Source organism: Nannobrachium achirus (genome assembly GCF_963921795.1).
Source record: "Nannobrachium achirus genome assembly, chromosome: 1".
Classification (NCBI taxonomy): domain Eukaryota; kingdom Metazoa; phylum Chordata; class Actinopteri; order Myctophiformes; family Myctophidae; genus Nannobrachium; species Nannobrachium achirus.
In genome coordinates, this window is record NC_137810.1 from 55,172,172 (window position 1) to 55,191,818 (window position 19,647).

At 40.0% G+C, this 19,647-nt stretch overlaps 4 protein-coding genes across 4 annotated transcripts; 2 read left to right on the plus strand and 2 right to left on the minus strand.

Moving 5' to 3' along the window:
- Window positions 1-806: 806 nt before the first annotated feature.
- Window positions 807-4,595, plus strand: tmem221 (transmembrane protein 221; the record flags this gene model as incomplete). Its single annotated transcript, XM_080726976.1, has 3 exons — window positions 807-1,108; window positions 2,445-2,530; window positions 4,036-4,595. 3 exons carry the CDS (start codon window positions 807-809, stop codon window positions 4,593-4,595), a joined length of 948 nt encoding a protein of 315 aa, XP_080583102.1.
- borcs8 (BLOC-1 related complex subunit 8) lies at window positions 3,048-9,013 on the minus strand. The gene is made up of 6 exons (XM_080727079.1): window positions 8,872-9,013; window positions 8,133-8,245; window positions 7,111-7,175; window positions 6,392-6,499; window positions 5,414-5,511; window positions 3,048-3,317 (listed from the first exon to the last, which is right to left on the minus strand). The coding sequence occupies exons 1-5, from the start codon at window positions 8,906-8,908 to the stop codon at window positions 5,439-5,441; spliced, it is 396 nt and encodes a 131-aa protein (XP_080583205.1). The 5' UTR covers window positions 8,909-9,013; the 3' UTR covers window positions 3,048-3,317; window positions 5,414-5,438.
- Window positions 9,014-9,458: 445 nt separating this feature from the next.
- Window positions 9,459-12,377, plus strand: rfxank (regulatory factor X-associated ankyrin-containing protein; the record flags this gene model as incomplete). The annotated part of the gene is made up of 8 exons (XM_080745560.1): window positions 9,459-9,521; window positions 9,647-9,755; window positions 10,723-10,788; window positions 10,908-11,008; window positions 11,279-11,404; window positions 11,986-12,052; window positions 12,143-12,223; window positions 12,331-12,377. The coding sequence occupies 8 exons, from the start codon at window positions 9,459-9,461 to the stop codon at window positions 12,375-12,377; spliced, it is 660 nt and encodes a 219-aa protein (XP_080601686.1).
- A 1,297-nt stretch (window positions 12,378-13,674) lies between these two features.
- Window positions 13,675-16,119, minus strand: nr2c2ap (nuclear receptor 2C2-associated protein; the record flags this gene model as incomplete). The annotated part of the gene is made up of 5 exons (XM_080723920.1): window positions 13,675-13,795; window positions 14,128-14,197; window positions 14,338-14,443; window positions 15,600-15,690; window positions 16,082-16,119. The coding sequence occupies 5 exons, from the start codon at window positions 16,117-16,119 to the stop codon at window positions 13,675-13,677; spliced, it is 426 nt and encodes a 141-aa protein (XP_080580046.1).
- Window positions 16,120-19,647: the final 3,528 nt, after the last annotated feature.

Consider the following 19,647-nt stretch of genomic DNA (forward strand, 5'->3'; position numbering starts at 1 on the left):
GATTAGGCTATTCTAGGCTACTTACTGTTACAAAGGATTAATTTAATCTATCATGTGTCACGTTTTCAGTCAATTCCCTTAACTAAGCATATTATAACAGCAAGGGAAATAATTCCAACAGTAACAAATGTCCCATGGGGGAAAAGAAAAAGTGGAATTCACTTTTAAGCTTGATTGAATATTTTATTATAAGTTTGCATAGAAAAGATACAGTTTCATGACAGTACAGTTCACTAGGTATAAAGGTAAACTAAAATAGGATACGCTCAGGAAAGCACATGGCTATTTACATTGAGATCCTTTTTTAACTCATATAACATTGAATGATAGACAGATAGAACAGAACTATGCGGAAAAGGGGGAGAAACAAAAACAGTCGTGAAAACGCTCAAAATAAATCTAATAAAACACAATGATTTCATTGATCCTGTCTGTGTGTCTGTGAGTTGGTTTTGTTGAGGCAGCAAGTGGACTCGCTCTGGCAGCCTCGTATTGTTGCCGAGAATCCAAGTGAAAAGTCCATTGTTGTGAAGTTTTTAATCTGGGGGATTTAAAGCACATCACATGCTCAGGCGGGACGGCGGGTGCACTGCGCTCCACAACAGCCAAACAACAGCAAAAATCCATAATCGGGAAAACTTTTCAACATTCTGGAGTGGCGATCTGCAATGCTTGCGACGTTTATGGACGAGTAAATGTTTTAAGACTGGCGCTGCTGCCTGCCTGCGAATAGCGTAGAGAACGATTCCCGTTGGATTTTTTTTTTTTTTAGTTTTTCTTCCTAAGGACACTTGACGCGGCCTAAAATGACGTACGCCTACAGCCAGCGTTCACTGATGGTTTTAACGTTATTGGGGATCCTATCCGCCATAATGTCCGTTTTATCGGTCATTCTGATATTCCAGCTACAGACACAACAGACGCCGGTGAAGGAGTCTCCCCACGTTACCTCGGCCATCGTGCCAGCTCATGTTTTGGCAGTTCTCTTGCCAGTTTCCACAGTTCTTTCTGCTCTGTCCCTGACGCTCAATCTGAGCTCTGTTGTCGTGTGTCTCATCCACAGCTATTTGACTACAGAGATATGCAGAGGAGAACAAGACACGGAAAGGTATTCGTCAATAACTATAGTGGTTGAAAAAGTACTCAAAAGTATCAATATGTCTATTGCAATAGCCTATGGCAGGGGTCTTCAACAGGGGGTCCTCAGAGTTATTACAGGGGGTCCTTCAAATCTTTGTGTGATAGAAACCCTTTTTCTCCTTTTTTATATTAACCACTTGAAACATTTTTTTGGTAAAAAGAGCAGACTAAGTACAGAGTGAAAGGTCAAATTGACGGTTCAAGTAGTTAAATATCTGATAACACAAATTGACATGAATCCAAAATACACTGATGATTGTGCCGTCAAACGATGAAACTATATGGAAATTAACAGGTTGTGGGGGTCCCTGCTTCATCTCTCTCTCAACTAAGGGGTCCTTGGCCTGAAAACGTTGAAGACCCCTGGCCTATAGAAATATTCTATATTAAGTCAGGGATTCAAAATTTACTTGAGTAAAAGTACAAAAGTATCTGTATCAAAATGTACTTCAAGTACCAAAAGTAAAAGTCCTCATTATACAGAATGTCCCATTTCAATTTTTCAAATGTAGGCTATACACATCTTTTGAAAAGATCTACTTGGCTATTTTCAAAATATATATGATATAGGCCTATAGGGCTGAAGTGGTTAATGTATGTTTTGTAATAATAATCTACAAAGTAACTAATTTAGTAACTAAAGATTTCATATAATTGTAGTGGAGTAAAAGTATTGGAAATTGGAAATACTCAAGTACAAATACCTCAAAATTGTACTTAAGTACAGTCCTTGAGTAAATGTACTTGGTTACTTTACATCACTGCACTTAAGCCAATTACTAAACAATATTTAATTGAGAATATCCAAACTATGGTTTGGTAGACATGGAGAAATAAATAATGCATGCTTAATGTGTCATGGTGCAGAAGCTTTAACTGGACTACTGCTGGTCGGCTCGACCCCCACCTCTGAAGTCCCTCTGAATCCCGTCTAAACAATGACATTCTCCTCATTATGCACCCAGCGCACGGCCCCTGGCTGTCCGTCCCTTTCCCACGTTGGTAGAGAGCCACCAGCAAGGCTTACGAGTTACGACCTTTATGTGGGGACATTCCATAGCTCTGTATAAAGAACAAAATTGTTTAAAATGCAATTTTATTTTAACACAACATTTAAAGGCAGACAATGACATTGTGTCAGAAAACGATAATTTCAAAATGTCACAAAAGACAAAAATAAATAGGATGAATGCAATTCAGTGATACACTGTTGTACAGCTATACATGAATGCACTGAAACGTTTATAGGGGATGCTTCATTTTTACAGAAGTTTTAACTCTCATCATTGCGTTTTCCTCCACAGAGCAGACTGGTTTCTTCTGGACAGCAGAGCCGTACGGCATGTGGCTATAGGCTTATTCTGCCTGGGGGTTTCAGTGTACTTGGCAGGTAAGAAATAAAATCACAGAGTTTCAATTTAACTCTTGAATGTAGAAATGTACCCACACATTTGGAGTCCAAATGAAGGTTACAAAAGGTGAAGACATGCAACTGCAATGTATTCGAGTGTGTAGGGCTGTCACAATATGACATTTTACATGACGATTAATTGTCACTCAAATAATTGGCAATTAACGATTTAATTGTGTATTTGTCGTTGATAATTACATTTCTGTTTGGCTTTTAGGCTTTGAAGTTGCATATGGTAGATATGACACATAACCTAAATATACAAATACATTACTGACATATTTGACAACTTACTACTTAAAAAATAACATTGTTAGTGGAAATAGCCGATCTACAAGCTCACAACGCGTCGCGATGCGACGCGTTGTGAGCTTGTAGATCTGCTATTTCCACTATTTCTGAAATTTTTCAACATTCACGATTATGACAAAATAATTGCGATAATGTCAAATAATCACATTTAGACGATTATGTAATAATTGTGACAGCCCTACGAGTGTGTATTTATTGTGTAGATGTAGAACCTGGCAATGCCACGGCTCTTTATTCCACTGGGTGGCTGGGGTGAGTGTGAATGTGTGTGGGGGCGATGACACTGGGGGCAGCTGCTCCATTGAGACGGAGGACCTGTTGACCCCCACTTCAGCCTTTCTCAGAGGGAACAGAGCGTGAATCTGCAGTTAAAAACACCTTCACATCACATCAGATCCCAGAGCTGTGCTTGTCTCCCCCATCCTTCGTCATGCCTGGGTCCGTGGTCCTTCTCCTGCCGATTTGAAAAGACCATGAGTCAGCTCACACAAGTGGTCAGACAAAACACTGTCTTTGTGCATCGCTTCATAAAAGCGAATGGAAAACGTGTTCCTTTAAAACGAATAGCGCCAATTTAACTTGAATGATCTGATTTGAAAAGACGATGAGTCAGCTCACACAAGTAGTCTAGTCTCAGACAAAACCCCATCTTTGTGCATCTCTTCATAAAAAGGAAAACGTGTTCCTTTAAAATGAATAGCACTAATTTAACAAAATACTGTTAAGCAAAATGTTCCCTCCCTTCTAGTATATCAAATGCAACATCCACCTTATAAAAACAGGAGCTGGGAGATCCGACTAAAAACGAAGTTGTTTCAATAAAGTTTGAAAATACATTTTCACTAGCATGAGTTCTGTCAAGAGTAAAGTAGCTTCCTGATTGGGAAAAGTGAAATAGATATATCCACAACTTTCCAACATCCCATCGTGCATTGCGCAGAAGTTGCACGGAGCTTCCGGCACCGCAGCCGAGTGTGATCTACAAGCTCACAACGGCTGCATCTGCGACACGACGTGAGCTTGTATGTCTGCTGTTAGCCGGAAGCGTGGTGCAAAAAATTCTCCAGTAAATTCCCGCGGAAAGAGGTGGATTATTTTACATGGCTACATTAGTTGCATATACTGTAGTTGTAATAGCCTTTCTTTGTTTCTGCATCTTTTTCGCCCTTCAGCAATGTCCATCTATATGCTCCTGATGTTTGAAGCGGAAACAGGCATCGCCAGTGCATGTGTCCTGTCCTCTGGGATCCTGACACTGCTGATAGTTGTAATCCACTCTCTGGTCAAAGCTTCACGTGCGGCCAGGCACTATGACAGCGAACGGCCAGACACCCTGTACCTGAACGAGCACGGAGGCAGCAATACACCCCTCTCCCGGCCCTGTGAGCTCAAAGTTGGCGTGGACAAACCCCGGATGCCCCGCCACCAGTCTCAGCTCCAGCGCCAGTTCTCCTACCCACCATGTGCCAATGCTAAACAGCAGGAGCAGCAGCACCACCATCACCACCACCAACAACAACAGTACTCCCCTCCTGGAGGGCCGCAGGGTCATGCTAGCGATAAGGACGGCTACAGCAGTGGTGGTAGTTGTCCTCGGATGCACAGGACCCTGTCTACCGAGTCTGGCTTACTGCAGGCTCCGACTAAACCCTGGAATGGGGTCAATAATGAGATGAGGAGTGTGCTGGCGCGCAAGTCTGGGGTTCCTACAAAAGACTCTACTCTTGTGTGACCTGGAAGGAGCATAGGGGCCGTTTAAAGGCAGCGCCGGCTACTGTAAATAGGAGAGAGCTGACTAGGGACAGGAGAAACTTGAAATATGCGTGGACTGCTAGTCATAATCTCAATACATTACAGACCTACATGCAAGAGGCAATTTAAAGATTTTAAAGTGCAAACTTTTCTTTTCCATGACCGACAGCATTGCTTTGTAAATTGTGATTGTTATGTGAACAGAGAATTTGACACCTTTTGTGAAGAGAGATTTGAAAAGTGTTTACAGAATAAACTAAAGTCGAGGTGTTTGATTAAAAGAATGTAAAAACAAAGAAACAAACTGATCTATCACCTACATTTAGGCAGGTTTTCATAGATAATGTAATGTAAAGTTGTTGAACACAAAATATAAGATGTAGTGATGAAAATATTAACTTTTAAGCATTTAAAAGGTATTCACATGAATCTGATCTATTAATCAAATTGGTAAAATGTTACACAATTAAAGGCATTACTGATTAGTAACTGTAAGATGCTTTATTTCAAGGTATATGGTAAAAGGTGGTTGTGAAATATACTGCCAAATATTAGTACACTACAGTATGTTCAATTCAATGTTATCATACATTATCAAGGTTGTTATTAACACAGTATAAATACAAAGCATTAATAACAACCTTGAACAGACTGATTTTAGGGAATATAAATGCATTTCTACATCATTAAAACAATTATGTCAACAAAAGGCTAGATTCACATGACAGGGCACTCAAGTGCATTATGTCTAAGTATAGATTTTAGTGTGATTGTGTCATAGCTGGAGGAACTACTAACCTTGTACACAGCCCCCGCCCGGGGGTTACGAGGAAGTGGATGGGGGATGTTGTGAAGCAGGGACAGGGGGACCGGGAGAGGGTGCCACATCATGTAAGCTGCATGCATGTGCCAGTGAGGAAATCAAATTAAAGAAAGACACAACAACAAAACAAAAAAAAAAGTTGCAGAAACTAAAAAGAACAGGCATAGTTAGTGATGGAAAAACAGCAGGCAATGCAGGGATAATTTAACTGCCATGGCTAATGGGTTTCTCCAAAACAAGAATTAAAGGGATATTTCACTTTCAAACATGTTTGGGGTCATTTTAACATCTACTCTGGCTTTTGTGAGCACGCCCAGACTGTTTTCAAGTTGCTTGATTCAGCATTTAGATATTTGATTATTCATTTCACCAGACACGCCCCCCTCCTATATGGAGATTGCACTTCAAACTCCATTTTAACCATGTGTGTATTCAACTCTGGTAATTAATCCTTCTATTGTGTGAGAGGGGCCATGATATTTCAATTCGTTTTTCATTGATCGGTGAAATCCATGAAAAAAAATAAAAAAAAGTTGCTTGAGTATTTCAGTATTTAGATATTTGATTATTCATTTTTATCAGACACGCCCCATTCCTATACAAACACATTGTTTACGTCAAACTCCATCCATTTTAGATTCAGCAAAAACGCACATCCTTTGTTCTGATGGATGACTGAATATTGTCCTTCTAGTGTGTGAGGGCCTGAATAGACAATACAACGACCCCAAACATGTTTGAAAGAGAAATATCCCTTTAAGACAAAGAATTTTTTTTCTCTATGGTGCAAAAAATGAGTACAAACAAACACGATTAAGCACAAAATAAAGCCTAAATCTCACATAGCTGCAGTCTATTCAAATGAGCTTTTAGGATGAAGCAGGAAAAGAATACAGGCACTGAGGTTGAACACCACTGAGCCTCACTGAAATAAGCTCTCTGCCGCCTCCTACCTGCGTCCTTGAGAGTTGCTGATTTGCTCCCTCAGGCTGATGGCTTGACGGAGGAGGCCGTCTATGCTTTTGAAATACAAGGTGCTGTTTGTCATGCTCTTCACGGCACTAGACACAAACAGATCACCAGTCAAAGTTAAGGTTGTAGGGGTAGCTAATAAAAATACAGCAGCAATAATCGGAACCTTTCCCTCGGCTGCATAGCTCCGAGATGAGGTTCCACTGCATAGAGTGCCGGCAGAGTACGACACCAGCGAACGGTGGCCAATATTGTTGATTCTTACCTTTGTCTGCACATCGTATCCCAAAAGTAAAAGGTATTTCCCCTGCTCTCAGATGATTTTAGCAGTCAAGAATCTTTTACCGACGGGTTAAGGGACGCCTTTTCAGTCAGCCTGGCCAGTCAACCCCCGTCCGCAATGCACGGAGGTTGAATTGGGAAAACATGGCACGGACTATAAAAAACTTGGTATTGCTAAACTAAATTTAGTCAGTGGCAGTGCCATGTAAGAATCAACAATATTGGCCACGGTCTCTGCCGGCACCCTGCGTAGTGGGACATGGGGCATAGCGACCCCCCGCTGGGTCCTGATGTGAGGTTTTCACCACAGCCCCCCTCCCCACGCGCCTGAGTGGGACCTCATCTCGGAGCGGAGGGAGAGGTTTCAAACGGGGCTAATAAAAATCCTGGAATGTGGGAATATATGCATTTTTTTTACCTGCATGCATACTCCACTGAGTAGATGGCTCCTTGACTCTGTTCCTCCCAACTCTGCATGTCTGTCTGTGTGGAAGACATGAAAAATGAATATAATATAGATATATAAATATAGGAGTGTACAGCAGTATTGTACGTTACAATACTGCTGTCTGTTGATCTCATTAAAGATACCCTGACTGATTGCAAGTCAAGTAATAGCTATATTTGGATTCATATGTCATCTTCATTTAACATGGAATATGATGTATTCATTTCAGTGTTCATTTATCCAGAACTTAACCCATTTAGGCCTAACCTATAGAATAGGGCTAAATCAGAAATTAGCCTACAAAACAAATATGTTGCTACATACTGTACATGTACTGTAAGCCCCTCCCAAACAGCAAAATGTGTTCCCGGCCTGAATGGCATGGCAGAGTATGTTAATACAGCATTTGCAGTGGTTGGAGACTTGGAGATGCACTCGTCCAGCCCTACTCTTTCCATTGAAAAATCTTGTTCCTGGTGTTGGGTAGGTCACCTACTGCCTGAAGCTCATAAGAGCAATATCTCCCCTGGAAAAGCGTATATTGCCCCTAGTGGTAGAAATGTGGTCTCTTGTGCGTGAGACCCGGCCTGGGTTCCTAGGAGGGAAGTACAGTTCCGAAAAGGACAGTTTGATACAAGGTCTGCTAAGAAGATGATTTAAACCAGTGGTGTGTTCTAGGATTTTTTTGAGGGCATACGATCCGTGGCTATTCCTGTGGCCAGGGCATACGCCAGTGTATAATGCCTATCAGATACGCAACTTTGAAAGGTTCAGGAGGGCATACGCTTTCTCTATTTGTTTTCGTCACAGCATACGGCATAGACCCAAGTATCAGGTAGAACACAGCACTGATTTAAACCCAAGAAATCACTATGGTGTGTTTCCATTGGGGTCCTTTGTACTCAATTCATTGAATGACACTGAGGAGGATTGTTGCATTATGTAGCTTTGAGTTATTTATTTCCCTTTAACACGATGCTGTGTTTAATTACCTTATGTTGCACTAGTTCTGGCAACGACCTCCTGACGTGTTCTTGCAGACGATATAAGGCCACAGATGGTTCATTAGCCAACACGTACATACTCTCTGTGAACTTGTCCGTCACTGTAATGAATCAGAGGTGTATGTTTACAATGTAACTATGTACTCAGCAGTGGTTCCCAAACCTTTTGGTTCAAGACACAAAAGGGAAATTAGACGTTTGCCCAGGACCCAAACTAGTGAAAACAGCAGGTCTACAAGCTCACAACACCTCGCTTCGCACTGTCAGCTTGTAGATTGGCTATTTTCACTGCGTCTTAAACATTTGTTAGTATTCTAATTTATGGAATTTCTTTGATTTTTCTTTGATTTCTTCTTCATGAAATTCGAAAGATCATTGACATTTGTTTTTAATTCATGAAAGAAATAGCTTTTTTGGGAATGTTTTTTTTAATAATAATAATTAATTAAAAACTAAATAAACAAAGGGACCCATACAAATCTTTCTGCGACCCACAAATGGGTCGCGACTCCCGACCCACTGTTTGGGAAACAGTGAATTACAGTGAGATGGTGACTGTGACTGAATACTTTATTAGAAGTTTGCATAGGAAAGGGTACATGACTTATACTCTATGGTACATAACAGGACAGTAATGACAAAACGGATGTTTCTTCAACAAAACAAGGCAGATGTGATTGTCAATGTAAAATGAAGAGACACGACCTACAAGCTGGTCGTAACTTACCTCGTTTGACTTTCAGCTGCATCTCCTGGTCTTCCATAATGCATGGGATGGGAAGTGCAACAATAAACCAAAACGCAGTTTAAGAGAAAATGATTATAAATCAGCATTCAGCAAACACAAACGACACAATGGTCAGCGGAGCTCCTTCCGTATTTTTGTTGTCATGCAGCACAGATGTCCTTCCGGAATGAAACGTAGATCTGAAAACAATGGTTCCTATGTGATTGTCCTAATCACAAGTGCGATTTGGGTGAAATGTAACGTTAGCTCAAAATCTGGTGGAAATGAAGTATGTCGTACTTCATAGAGTGCAATTTTGATCAGTTTAGTTCATATTTATATTTATTTATAGGGACATATCATTGCTACCACAATGAAACGTGATTTGGCATCATTTACTTTCAGTTTTGATATCAGGAAGTTAGAGCAAATATTAAACAAGTCGATGTTGGATTCACGTAACTAAATTGACATAAACATATGCCTAGATTTTTTTTTTATTATTATTGTGGGAGACACTTCTATTTCCTCTGCAGTGACCATGGAGTGCGTGCGTGAAGAAGTAATTAAATATGCCCCCAGTAATAATGAATTACAACAAGACAAAGGTATTCTCGATCCCAGCGAGGAGAACCCAGAAGAAGAAGAAGGTAATTCTGCCATGATTATTATCAAGGAAATGTTGTGCCACTTGTTGTTTTTATTGAAGTTAAATTAAATACTGTAACGGAAATGTTTCTTATTGTTAAAAGATGTGTTTGTGCTGAACCTTGAGGTTATACCTCCCGATAGCCTGGTTGTGGTGGATGAAGAAGTTTTATACAACAGCCTCACCAACAGGCAGCGTGGGAACGAGAATAACCTACGACCAGCGAAATTAGACTGTGAGTAGAAGCTGAACATATTATATATATTCATTGCATATTATATAATATTAATATGTGTAGCCTGCTGGCATACAAACTAATTGAACTTCTGTTTAATTGAACATTATATTTTACTGTTTAAATGTGGGTATTCAAAATATGGGTATAAAATTAAATGTAATCCATCTCTGTAGTCTGTAGACTGTAGTCTGTACCACTATACAACAACACAGAGATGTATCCCAGTTGGAACTGGAAGAGAGCTCAGTTTCACAACTCATGCAATGAATCTGTATGATTCATCTATGTTAATACAATATACAGTAACTAGCACATCAGTGGTTGCTTGGCTCCCTACCTTCCCTGCAGGGTGTAAATTCTTGCCATATTTACTCCTCTGAAGTAGGCGTGCTGTCAGGGAGGACAGTTAGGCCTACTGATTGAGCATATATTTATCTTATTTTATTCTAATTTTCCCTTTTTCCCCTGACTATACTGCATAGTACTGTGTTCTATCTGTCTGTGATTCAATGTTATATGAGATACTTCAATGGTTTCCTGTGTAAATAAGCCAAGTGATTTTCTAGGATCTCCTTTTAGTTGACCTTGTACCGTCATGATGAAACTGTACCTTTTCCTATTCAAACTTCTAATAAAGTCTTCAATCAATCAATATAGTACAGTATTTCTCCTGACCAAACAGGGATGCTATAGTCTTTCATGCCAGAGAGAGGTATGACATAGAAGTGAATAAATTACATCTTTAAATTTAACCTTCCCAAATTTGCTGGGGAAAGCCAATATAAGATTGAGTTGTTTCCTGATGTTGTAACAATCACATTGCGAGACGCGAGTTGAGCTCAATTTATTATACTCCATCGTCCAAGGGAGTTGCTGGCCAAGAAAGTATCTATTCTTTTTGGCAAGCAACACTGTATACTAAGTAACACAGAGTATAAATTAAGCTTTATTCTGTTATCCCAAGGTCTATCCATACACCAGCTAGCAGCTCAGGGAGAGGTCTCACAGGTCATTGGACACCTGAATAAAGGTGAGATACCTTGACGACATCCTCTGTCCAATTTTACACAATACAAACTCTTGGATCTATTCTCCAGTATCAATGTATGTGTATTTTATAAACTGAATAAACTATGCTTTATTGTGTAGACAGTAAATTGCTAAACAAACAGGATGAAAGGGGCTTCACTCCCCTTATGTGGGCAGCAGCGTTTGGAGAGAAAGCAGTGGTTGATGTCCTTTTGGAGAAGGTGAGTTGGATCTACGTATCTTGTGTGGTAAACTTGATATAATTTCAAAGAACACCCAATCTCCATGATTGTCTGTAGGTCTCAATTGGAAAATTATTGGAGGTTTAGTGATTATGCATATGACTACAGATATAGGTGTACTATTTTTTAGATTAGATAGTTATTTCTTGTTCCCCTGAAATTCTGAATTAATTTCACTAATGCTATAATTTTATTTTTTAATTTTAAAGTGTTGGTACCTTGTCTCACTCTATTTTTGTGTTGTTTTAGGGGGCAGACCCCAAGATTATTGCCTTGGAACGAGAGAGTGCCTTAACCCTGGCTAGCTCCGGAGGTTTTGTTGACATTGTCGAGTCTCTGCTTGGACACGGAATAGATATAAACACCTACGACTGGGTATGTTTATTATGACTGTCTCCCAGGTTAACCCCCCCCACACACACCACAAGACTACGCCATTGAAGATTATACGTATGTGCCCACTTGTGCACTTGCATCTCATCAACATGTTTAGAATCTTATGTCTAGACCAGGGGTCTTTGACAGGGGGTCCGGGACACATAGGGGGTCCTCAGCGTTACTACAGGGGGTCCTCCAAATCTTTGTGTGATAGAAACTTTTTTCTCCAGATAACTTAGCCAAAAATAGCAGATCTACGAGCTTGTAGATCTGCTATTTTAGGCAAGGGGGTTAGTGCAAAGGGGAAAAAGAGCAAAATAAGTACAGACTGAAAGGTCAAGTTTATCAAGTATTGACGGTTCAAGTGGTTAAATATCTGAAAACCCAAATTGACATGAATCCAAAATACACTGATTGTGCTGGTAAACAATGAAACTATATGTAATCTATTATTAGGTTAGGTTGTGGGGGTCCCGGCTTCATCTCTCTCTTGACAAAGGGGTCCTTTGCCTGAAAACGTTGAAGACCCCTGGTCTAGACAATGTGTTTATAAAGCTTTGACATTATTTGACTTTCAGAATGGCGGTACTCCTCTCCTATATGCTGTACGAGGCAACCATGTCAGATGTGTGGAGTCACTTTTAGGTAGCATAATATATTCATGTACATTAGAATTGTATTACATTATGTTTTCTTGAATAATTCACTAATGGTCATTACTGTACTGTATCTCAGCCAAAGGTGCAGATTTTACCATTGAGTCTGACTCTGGGTACAGTCCAATGGCCCTAGCTATTGCTCTTGGACACAAAAAGGGTATGTACATTATTTCTACCAAAGAAAAAGTATGTTCTTTATGTATTATAAGTTACAGTGTAACAATATTTGTACTACTCTGTAATTTCTTTCAATTTGTCTTTCAGTTCAGAAAGTGTTGGAAGACCATATTCTGAACCTCTACGATCCATAGAAATTACACTAGACATTAAGGTGTCATAGCAGCAACAGCAGCCATGTTGAAACACAATGTACCTAATACACTGGAAAGATTTAAATGAATTGGTTATAGCACGTCTACATTCTAAGTGGTGAGAGAAAATTGATCATGTACTTTATAAATAGGTTGTCAGGGATCAACATGTTACACAAAGTTCATCTGATTGAAAATGTTATGACATTTTATACAAGGATGCTATTTTATTTTATACAAGGATACTTTTATTTATTAATTACATTGTGTTTATATCTGATGATTTCTTTATGTAAACAATTATTGAGCTGAGAAGTATAATTCAGCTGCAAATCAATTTTACTAAATGGAGTGTAAACCTGTTTGAATATAATAATACAATATATTTTTATACTGTGGTCAACTGAAGTGGCACATTATAACTGTAAGGCAAAAATAATGAAACAAGAAAGCACATTCATTATCATAGTGAACAAGTGTTCATCGGTAAGACAAATCTGCAATAAAAAGTCTGCAATAAAAATTAAGATTCCACGTCCAGGCATAGTCCTTGCATTTGCCAGTTGTTTTTGAGTGATGGGTAAAAGCCAGGTGACCACTGCCAAAACCCTCTTGCACCAAAAAAGGCCATTAATTCCGTTCACAAAAGTTCATATAAGGTGATGTCACGTTTCCTGAGTGCCATGGCATCATTCTATGTCCCTGTTCTCTGGGTCCCTTCCAGGGACGTGCTGGGTCCCTGATTCAGCCCGGGAAAAAGAGTTGTAGAGGCCCTCATTGCGCGCTATAGAGAGAGATCTCTCTCTATAGCGCTGCTGCTACTCAAAGATTTGCCATTTCAGATCATGACAAGTGACAAGCCAGTGGGCCAATTACATGAGTTATATTTCGTCGTTGTCGGGTGGAAACCTTTTAAGTCCAAAACCGTTTGTTTTGTATTTATCATTTTTAAAATGATTTAAACTAGTGAAAACAGCCGATCTACAAGCACACAACGCCTCGCACTACTTTGGTGCAACAACCTTATATGATGAAACAGGGCTTTGCTTTGCGAAAAAATGTATAAATTAGAAACTTGGAGATACGAAGTTTCTGCCCGACAGAGACGATTAACTTTGTTGGCCGCCCAGCCCCCAAAATGGAACGAAGGCCGACATTTTATTTTTATTTTTTTCCTAATGGCCGGCCTGGACCGGCCGGGAATGAACCGGCCGTTCGGGAGTTGTCCTGCTTTTCCCAATGGCCAGCACGTCCCTGGTCCCATCCTCTCATGATGGAGGGCGAGAGAAAGAAAACGTCATGAAGATACTTCCCCCAGGACGTCCAAGGAATAAACAATAACTCTCCCAAAAAAGTCGGCACTGTTCTCAAACACTATTTTTAGTTTGTGTGCAGCAGGGGCCTCCTGTATGGGAAAGCTGTGGGTGGGGAGTTAAGAACAAGATAAGCATGTCAGTGAAGTGAGATGTGCCCAGGAAAATATTGTTTGATACTTAAAACATGTACCATAAAAGCATTCAACGGAACTACTCTTCATATAGGGTAATATACAGTATTATATGTCCAAATCAGCTATAATTAATCTATAACTAAAATAAAAAAATATATATATATCCTTTTGCCCATTATTAACACACGTTTCTCAAATAAGAACAGCCTTAATTTAAATGTAAAGATAGGGTATATTGTACATCATTATTTTTTTTAGCGTATATCCATCATAATAAATGACATAATCATAATAAAGGATATTTGAAGTGAGTTGTCGTCCTCTGGGTAAAGATGACTGATCAACATAAAATCTCCATCTTTTTGGCATCCTGAGGAAAACATTGTAGAAATCAATGCTTTAGGTTGTGAATGTGGGATGAAATTCCGAGCACTGGAATATAAATAATAGTTACGAAGACAATCTGATAGTAACAGTACCTTCTAATTTGCAACCTATCAGTAACAGTACCTTCTAATGTGCATGTTTTCCCAGAGAAGCCTCCTTGGAACTGAATTTTGAGCTCGGACACCTTGACAGGCTGTGGGAACTCCATAATAACCCATTGGGCGTCACCCTGTCAAGGACATACAGCATAACAGCTCAGAATATGTGCAATAATGTCAGTTATAACCACTTGATTGTCCGACTGCTAATCATAACTTGGCCTCACTTAAATTAAATTAACTCGAGTGCAGTGTTTTTCATTCTCCAGTGCCCCTTTTTCCAGAGTTCTGAAACCAATAACCCTTTACATGACAAAAAAAAAAAAAAAAACAACAACATTTTGATTTAGGAAATACTGACACCAGTAAGACTCCCTAATCGGGAGATAAGCGACCGCCACGTCGCACACACAAACTTTAGGAGGGAATATGGGAAATGGGACAGATCCATGTTGATGACATGACTTTAGAGATACTGTGTACCGCTTTGCGGGACTTTAGATCAAAATCTGTAGGAGCAGTGTCCAAAAATGTGTTTTGCAAAAATCGGCCTGATGGTGGCGCAAGAAGAGGGCCATGTGAGAAATCAGGGGCGGAGGTTGTGATTTTCCATCTAAGGAAAAAAACAGCATATCGGCAGGTAAGTTATTTCTTTCTATTCAGTAACAGTTGTGCTAGTAAGGGTTTTTACTTAATTTTGGTGTAAAGCTTTACAGAGCAGTAGGCCTACATTCACACAAATGTGTTTGTTTTATCATTTAACACAACATAGCATTTTTCCATGGTATTTTCTCTTAAGTACCCCCTAGTCTAGTGGTTCCCAACCTCTTCAAGCCACGACCCCCAAAATTCTTACTTGTGTTGCAAGGCGTTGTGACCAAGTAGATCTGCTATTTTCACAATTTCTGCCTATTTGATAGTTTGGCCAATGTATAATTTGTCATTTTAGAGGTATTTAAAAGTCCTTAAATTGTCACTTTAGAAATGTTTAAACTCTATAGTCTATACACTTAACTGTATGTTGGTTTGTTAATTGTTGAGTGAGAAAACAACATTGCACATTAAGTTAATCATCTGGGGGACCCCTAGCTCTGGTCCATCGCGTCTCCACTCCGGGAGGAGACGCGATGGACCAGAGCTAGGGGACCCCCCAAAATAATTTGGGGACCCAGAGTTATAGGTCCCGACCCACACGTTGAGAACCACTGCCCCTAGTACCTGTGCGTACCCCTAGGGGTACCCAAACCCTCATTTGAGAAACACTGCTCTAGTCTACTCTAGACCAACCTGGTCTGAGTTCCAGCATGTTTCTTCATTGTGGTCGAACATGTACTTCTTCCCAAACTGCTTCACGTCTCTGTTTAGCACCGAACTCACCCTTGAGGTAAAGATGAACAGAGTGTCATTTGATTGATTGACTTGTCTTTATTAGATGTTGGCATAGGAAAAGATACAGGACAGTACAGTACAGTTCACTGATAAGAGGTCAACTAAAAGGATAAAGAAGACCACAAGAAAGCTTTTGAGCTTGTTTTAAATCGGGGTCCCTTTGTAGGCTACTCAATTCATATACAAATATTTCATTGTACATTAATTGTACACTGACTGCACACATCACTGTAGATAAGCATTCTCTGTGCTAGGCTAGGCTAACAGCCCACTGCTGACCTAGCAGCACAAGCCTGTTGTCTTTTCAAGCAGACTTGATGGATCAATGGGCCATCCGATTAGAAAATACTAGAATAGTTGTTCTGTTGTGATAATATTACCTGCTCTGCGTTTCACTGCAAATCAATGAAGAAGCCATGTTGGAGAGTTTAGGAGTGCCGTAGAACGAAGCAGCTTTACGACAGTGACGGCTACATGCTGCTGGACCGTAGTTACCGTAGTCTCCACTAGGTGGCAATAACGTTCTTTCAAAGTGTTTAATGCTGTGGGTTTCAACTCTTTTTCATATCAAAGTCCATTATTTATTAATTTGGGCATTTGAGCCACTGCCACAGACCACCATTTGATGAGATTTGGCCGCTCAGATCCAAAACTGAATATATTTTGTTATAGTTGGATAAGATTTTGTCCACAATTCCATGCTGTATGTCTTAAAGGAGTAGTTCACCCTCAAAATGACTTTTTTCCCCCTCCTATTGATCACTCAGGCCATGGAGACTTGAGTTCAATAATATTTCTTTGTATTTGTCACTTTCCTAAGACAAAAATTTGATAACAATAAAAATGTAACCCCATTGATTCTGGATGGGGACCGGAATGCCGCTCCATATAGACGGTTTCTGGTCCACGTCACACTGATGGGTCGGTACCAAAATTAGCCAATAAATAGAAACCATGCAGCGCTCCCCAAAACAACAGGTTTGGGGATTGGTGGGAATTGATTACATGATACATTCAGCTGTGCATTTAGTCTCAATGTTTGTAAACAAGAAACCGGTCTATGGAGATCTAAGTGATGATCCAGTTGACTTTTCCCAAATATGGAGATGACTGACATCATAGATGTCTGACATCATACAGTAGACCACATGAGACTGACACAGTATGTCCATATATGGGCATTCCCAGATATGGGCTTAACTCATATGCTGCCATTTAACAATACCTTTGTACTCTTTAACTGCCATTCGTCTCCATAGACTTCCATGTAATTCATAGTGCACGGATCATGCACACCCATGCCTAGATAATGCACCACGTGTGTCCACATTGCTCACAGCTTTCAAACAAAAAAATCCGAATGGAAATCCGTTCAGGCATTCATGAGATAGCAGCCATTATGTTTTACACTGTTGTGAGCTTGGAGGTCTGCTACCTGAGTTGTATGGGGGTTGTATGGGGGTTAAACAAGCAATTTCGTTTTTGGGGTCCCAAAATTTTTTTTGAAAAAAAAAATTTTTTGAATTTTTTTTTTTTTTTTTTTTCAAAATGGCGGAAATTCTCGGGTTCCTCGGGCGTGGCAGGGAGGGACATCGCGAAATTCTCGGGTTCCTCGGGTTTGGCAGGGTATGAGTTAATATTGATGGGCTTAATCCCAGATATGGGCTTGACATCAAACCGTAGGTCGGAAAATTAAAACTCAAATATGATTTGAACCACAGGGCAACCACACTCGCAATTTCACAAATTGCAAATCTTCTAGTTATAATTGTATGACAGACAGACTGATAACAGGCAAACGTTGATCAAAATAACAATTCTTCTACACATTCTAATTGTGTAGACTTCTTTTAAATCAAGTAGCCTGATGCAGATGTTTAACAATAATGTAAACTCTTGAGAGCATAAAATGAAACCCGGTTTCATTTTACTCTCTCAAGAGTTAAAGATCTAAAGGGTCCATTTGGTTACCAACTCTCCATCATTTAGCTGGGGACCACCTGGAACCCCCTCAAGGACCACACTCCACACATGGTGGGGTCTGAGAGGAGAGGGCAGGGCAGGAAGCCTGAAACTTCAAATTCAGTGTCATTAACGTCCAGCTATTAACTCTAAATGAAATACTGTGAGTTTAAAACATTTAGCACCGTTCAAATCATTTTGTCGCACCAATAAAACACCATCTTCCTTGGCCTTTACTTTATTTGGACCGATGCAGGTGCAGGACAGGCCATTGCTTCATTGTCTAGATTAGAACAGTGGTTCTCAAAGTTTTTCATGTCAAGGACTCCCAAATTGACACGTATTAGGCTTACTGACCCCCGTTTAATGGCATTTCTATCTCTGGGACCCTAATTTATATTGTAAAATCAATGTTCATTTAACTCTGAGAGTGTACCAAATGGAACCATCCACTCTCTGAGTTACAGACCCATAAGGGTCCATTGGTTCCTAACTATCATTTAGCTGGAGACCCCCTGGAACTCCCTCAAGGACCCCTGGGGGTCCCCGGACCCCACTTTGAGAACCAATGCAATAAAATACTATCTTTAGATCTCTATTTGGACCGATGAACGTGCATGCAGCTTATTACTTTATTGTCTAGAAGAGACTGCAGGTGTTATCTAGATGGGATTCATTAGGCTAGGTGAATTGATCCTTTAACCAGCTGGCAACCTTTGAATAAAACAGACCATAATGGTGGTGAGAACGCTTTTGATATTACACGGTAGGAAATGGCTGCTATTATAGCCTATTTATGTTTTCAATTGAGTAGGCAAATTCACATACCTGAACCAATAATGTCTGGCTTTGATGCTAGATTTATACTATCTTCCTTGTCAATGTTTATTTTGTAACGCAAAATATGTGTGTGTGTGTGTGTGTGTGTGTGTGCGTGTGTGCGTGCGTGTGTGCATGCGTGCGTGCGTGTCCTGTACTTGGCACATGGTTCTTTACAGATGGAGAGACCTCCAGCTGAGCTTTGGTCATGGTGCCCCCCCGTCTGCAGATAATCAATAGGTCTGAATTACAAAACCTGATGAAACCCAGCCTCCGTGAAAATTGCCCAGGGGGTTTTTGTGGAGGCCAAATGGAGCAAAGGTTTGGAACAATAGAGCAGGGAACCTCCTCCCCATTCACCTTCACTGTGACTTTGTCTTTGTCAGGTGCACATTTGCATTTTGATTCTGGTCCATGTTGTATTCAAGACACAGTTGTTTGTCTCAGTGTGTTAGTCAAATAGTAAATGTTGATGTAGGGCAGTATTGGTTCTCAACCTTTTCGGTCCATGATCCCCAATTCTTTTTTTTTTACAATATGTTTATTTTCGTTTTTTCCCTTTTTTTTATACATACAAAGCAATAACAAAAGAAAAGCTCAGACAAAACAAACAAAAACCCCACAAAAAACAAAAACCCCAAAAATAATAATCATCATGACACAGAGCACGCACATCACATGAACATCACGATTCATAAGCCACAAGGCCAGACAAATGAACGTAGGGAGAAAACAAAACAAAGAAACAACAAACAACTACCCCACTCCTGGTTCCTCCATCAGATAGGAAAGGTCGTTTCCCTTAACATACTGAATAAAACTTCATGACCCCCAAAATAATCATATTTTAACTGGAGACCCCCCCATCCTGAAGAGCACTAAGAGTTGAGGCATTACATTTTTTATAACACCGTTCTGTTGTGAAAATAGCAGATCTACATACTCACAACGCCTTGCGCTGCGAGGCGTTGTGAGCTTGTAGATTGTAGATTTTCACAATTTCTGCTTCTAATATTTGACAATTTGGACAATGTTTTTGATTTGTCACTTTAGAAACGTGTATATACCCTCTATACGACCCACAGGTTGAGAACCACTGCCTTAAGACAAGAAAAACACAAAACAACAATACTGTGTATAGTGTTGTTGGGGAGCCCATTGTTGG

Coding starts and splice junctions, on each gene's coding strand:
- borcs8 (XM_080727079.1), bottom strand. CDS start 8,908: ATGGAAGACCAGGAGATGCAGCTGAAAGTCAAACGAG. Junction 7,176..8,132: donor CAGAACTAGTGCAACATAAG/GTAATTAAACAC, acceptor TCTTCCACACAG/ACAGACATGCAGAGTTGGGA. Junction 6,500..7,110: donor TCAGTGGAGTATGCATGCAG/GTAAAAAAAATG, acceptor GTTTGTGTCTAG/TGCCGTGAAGAGCATGACAA.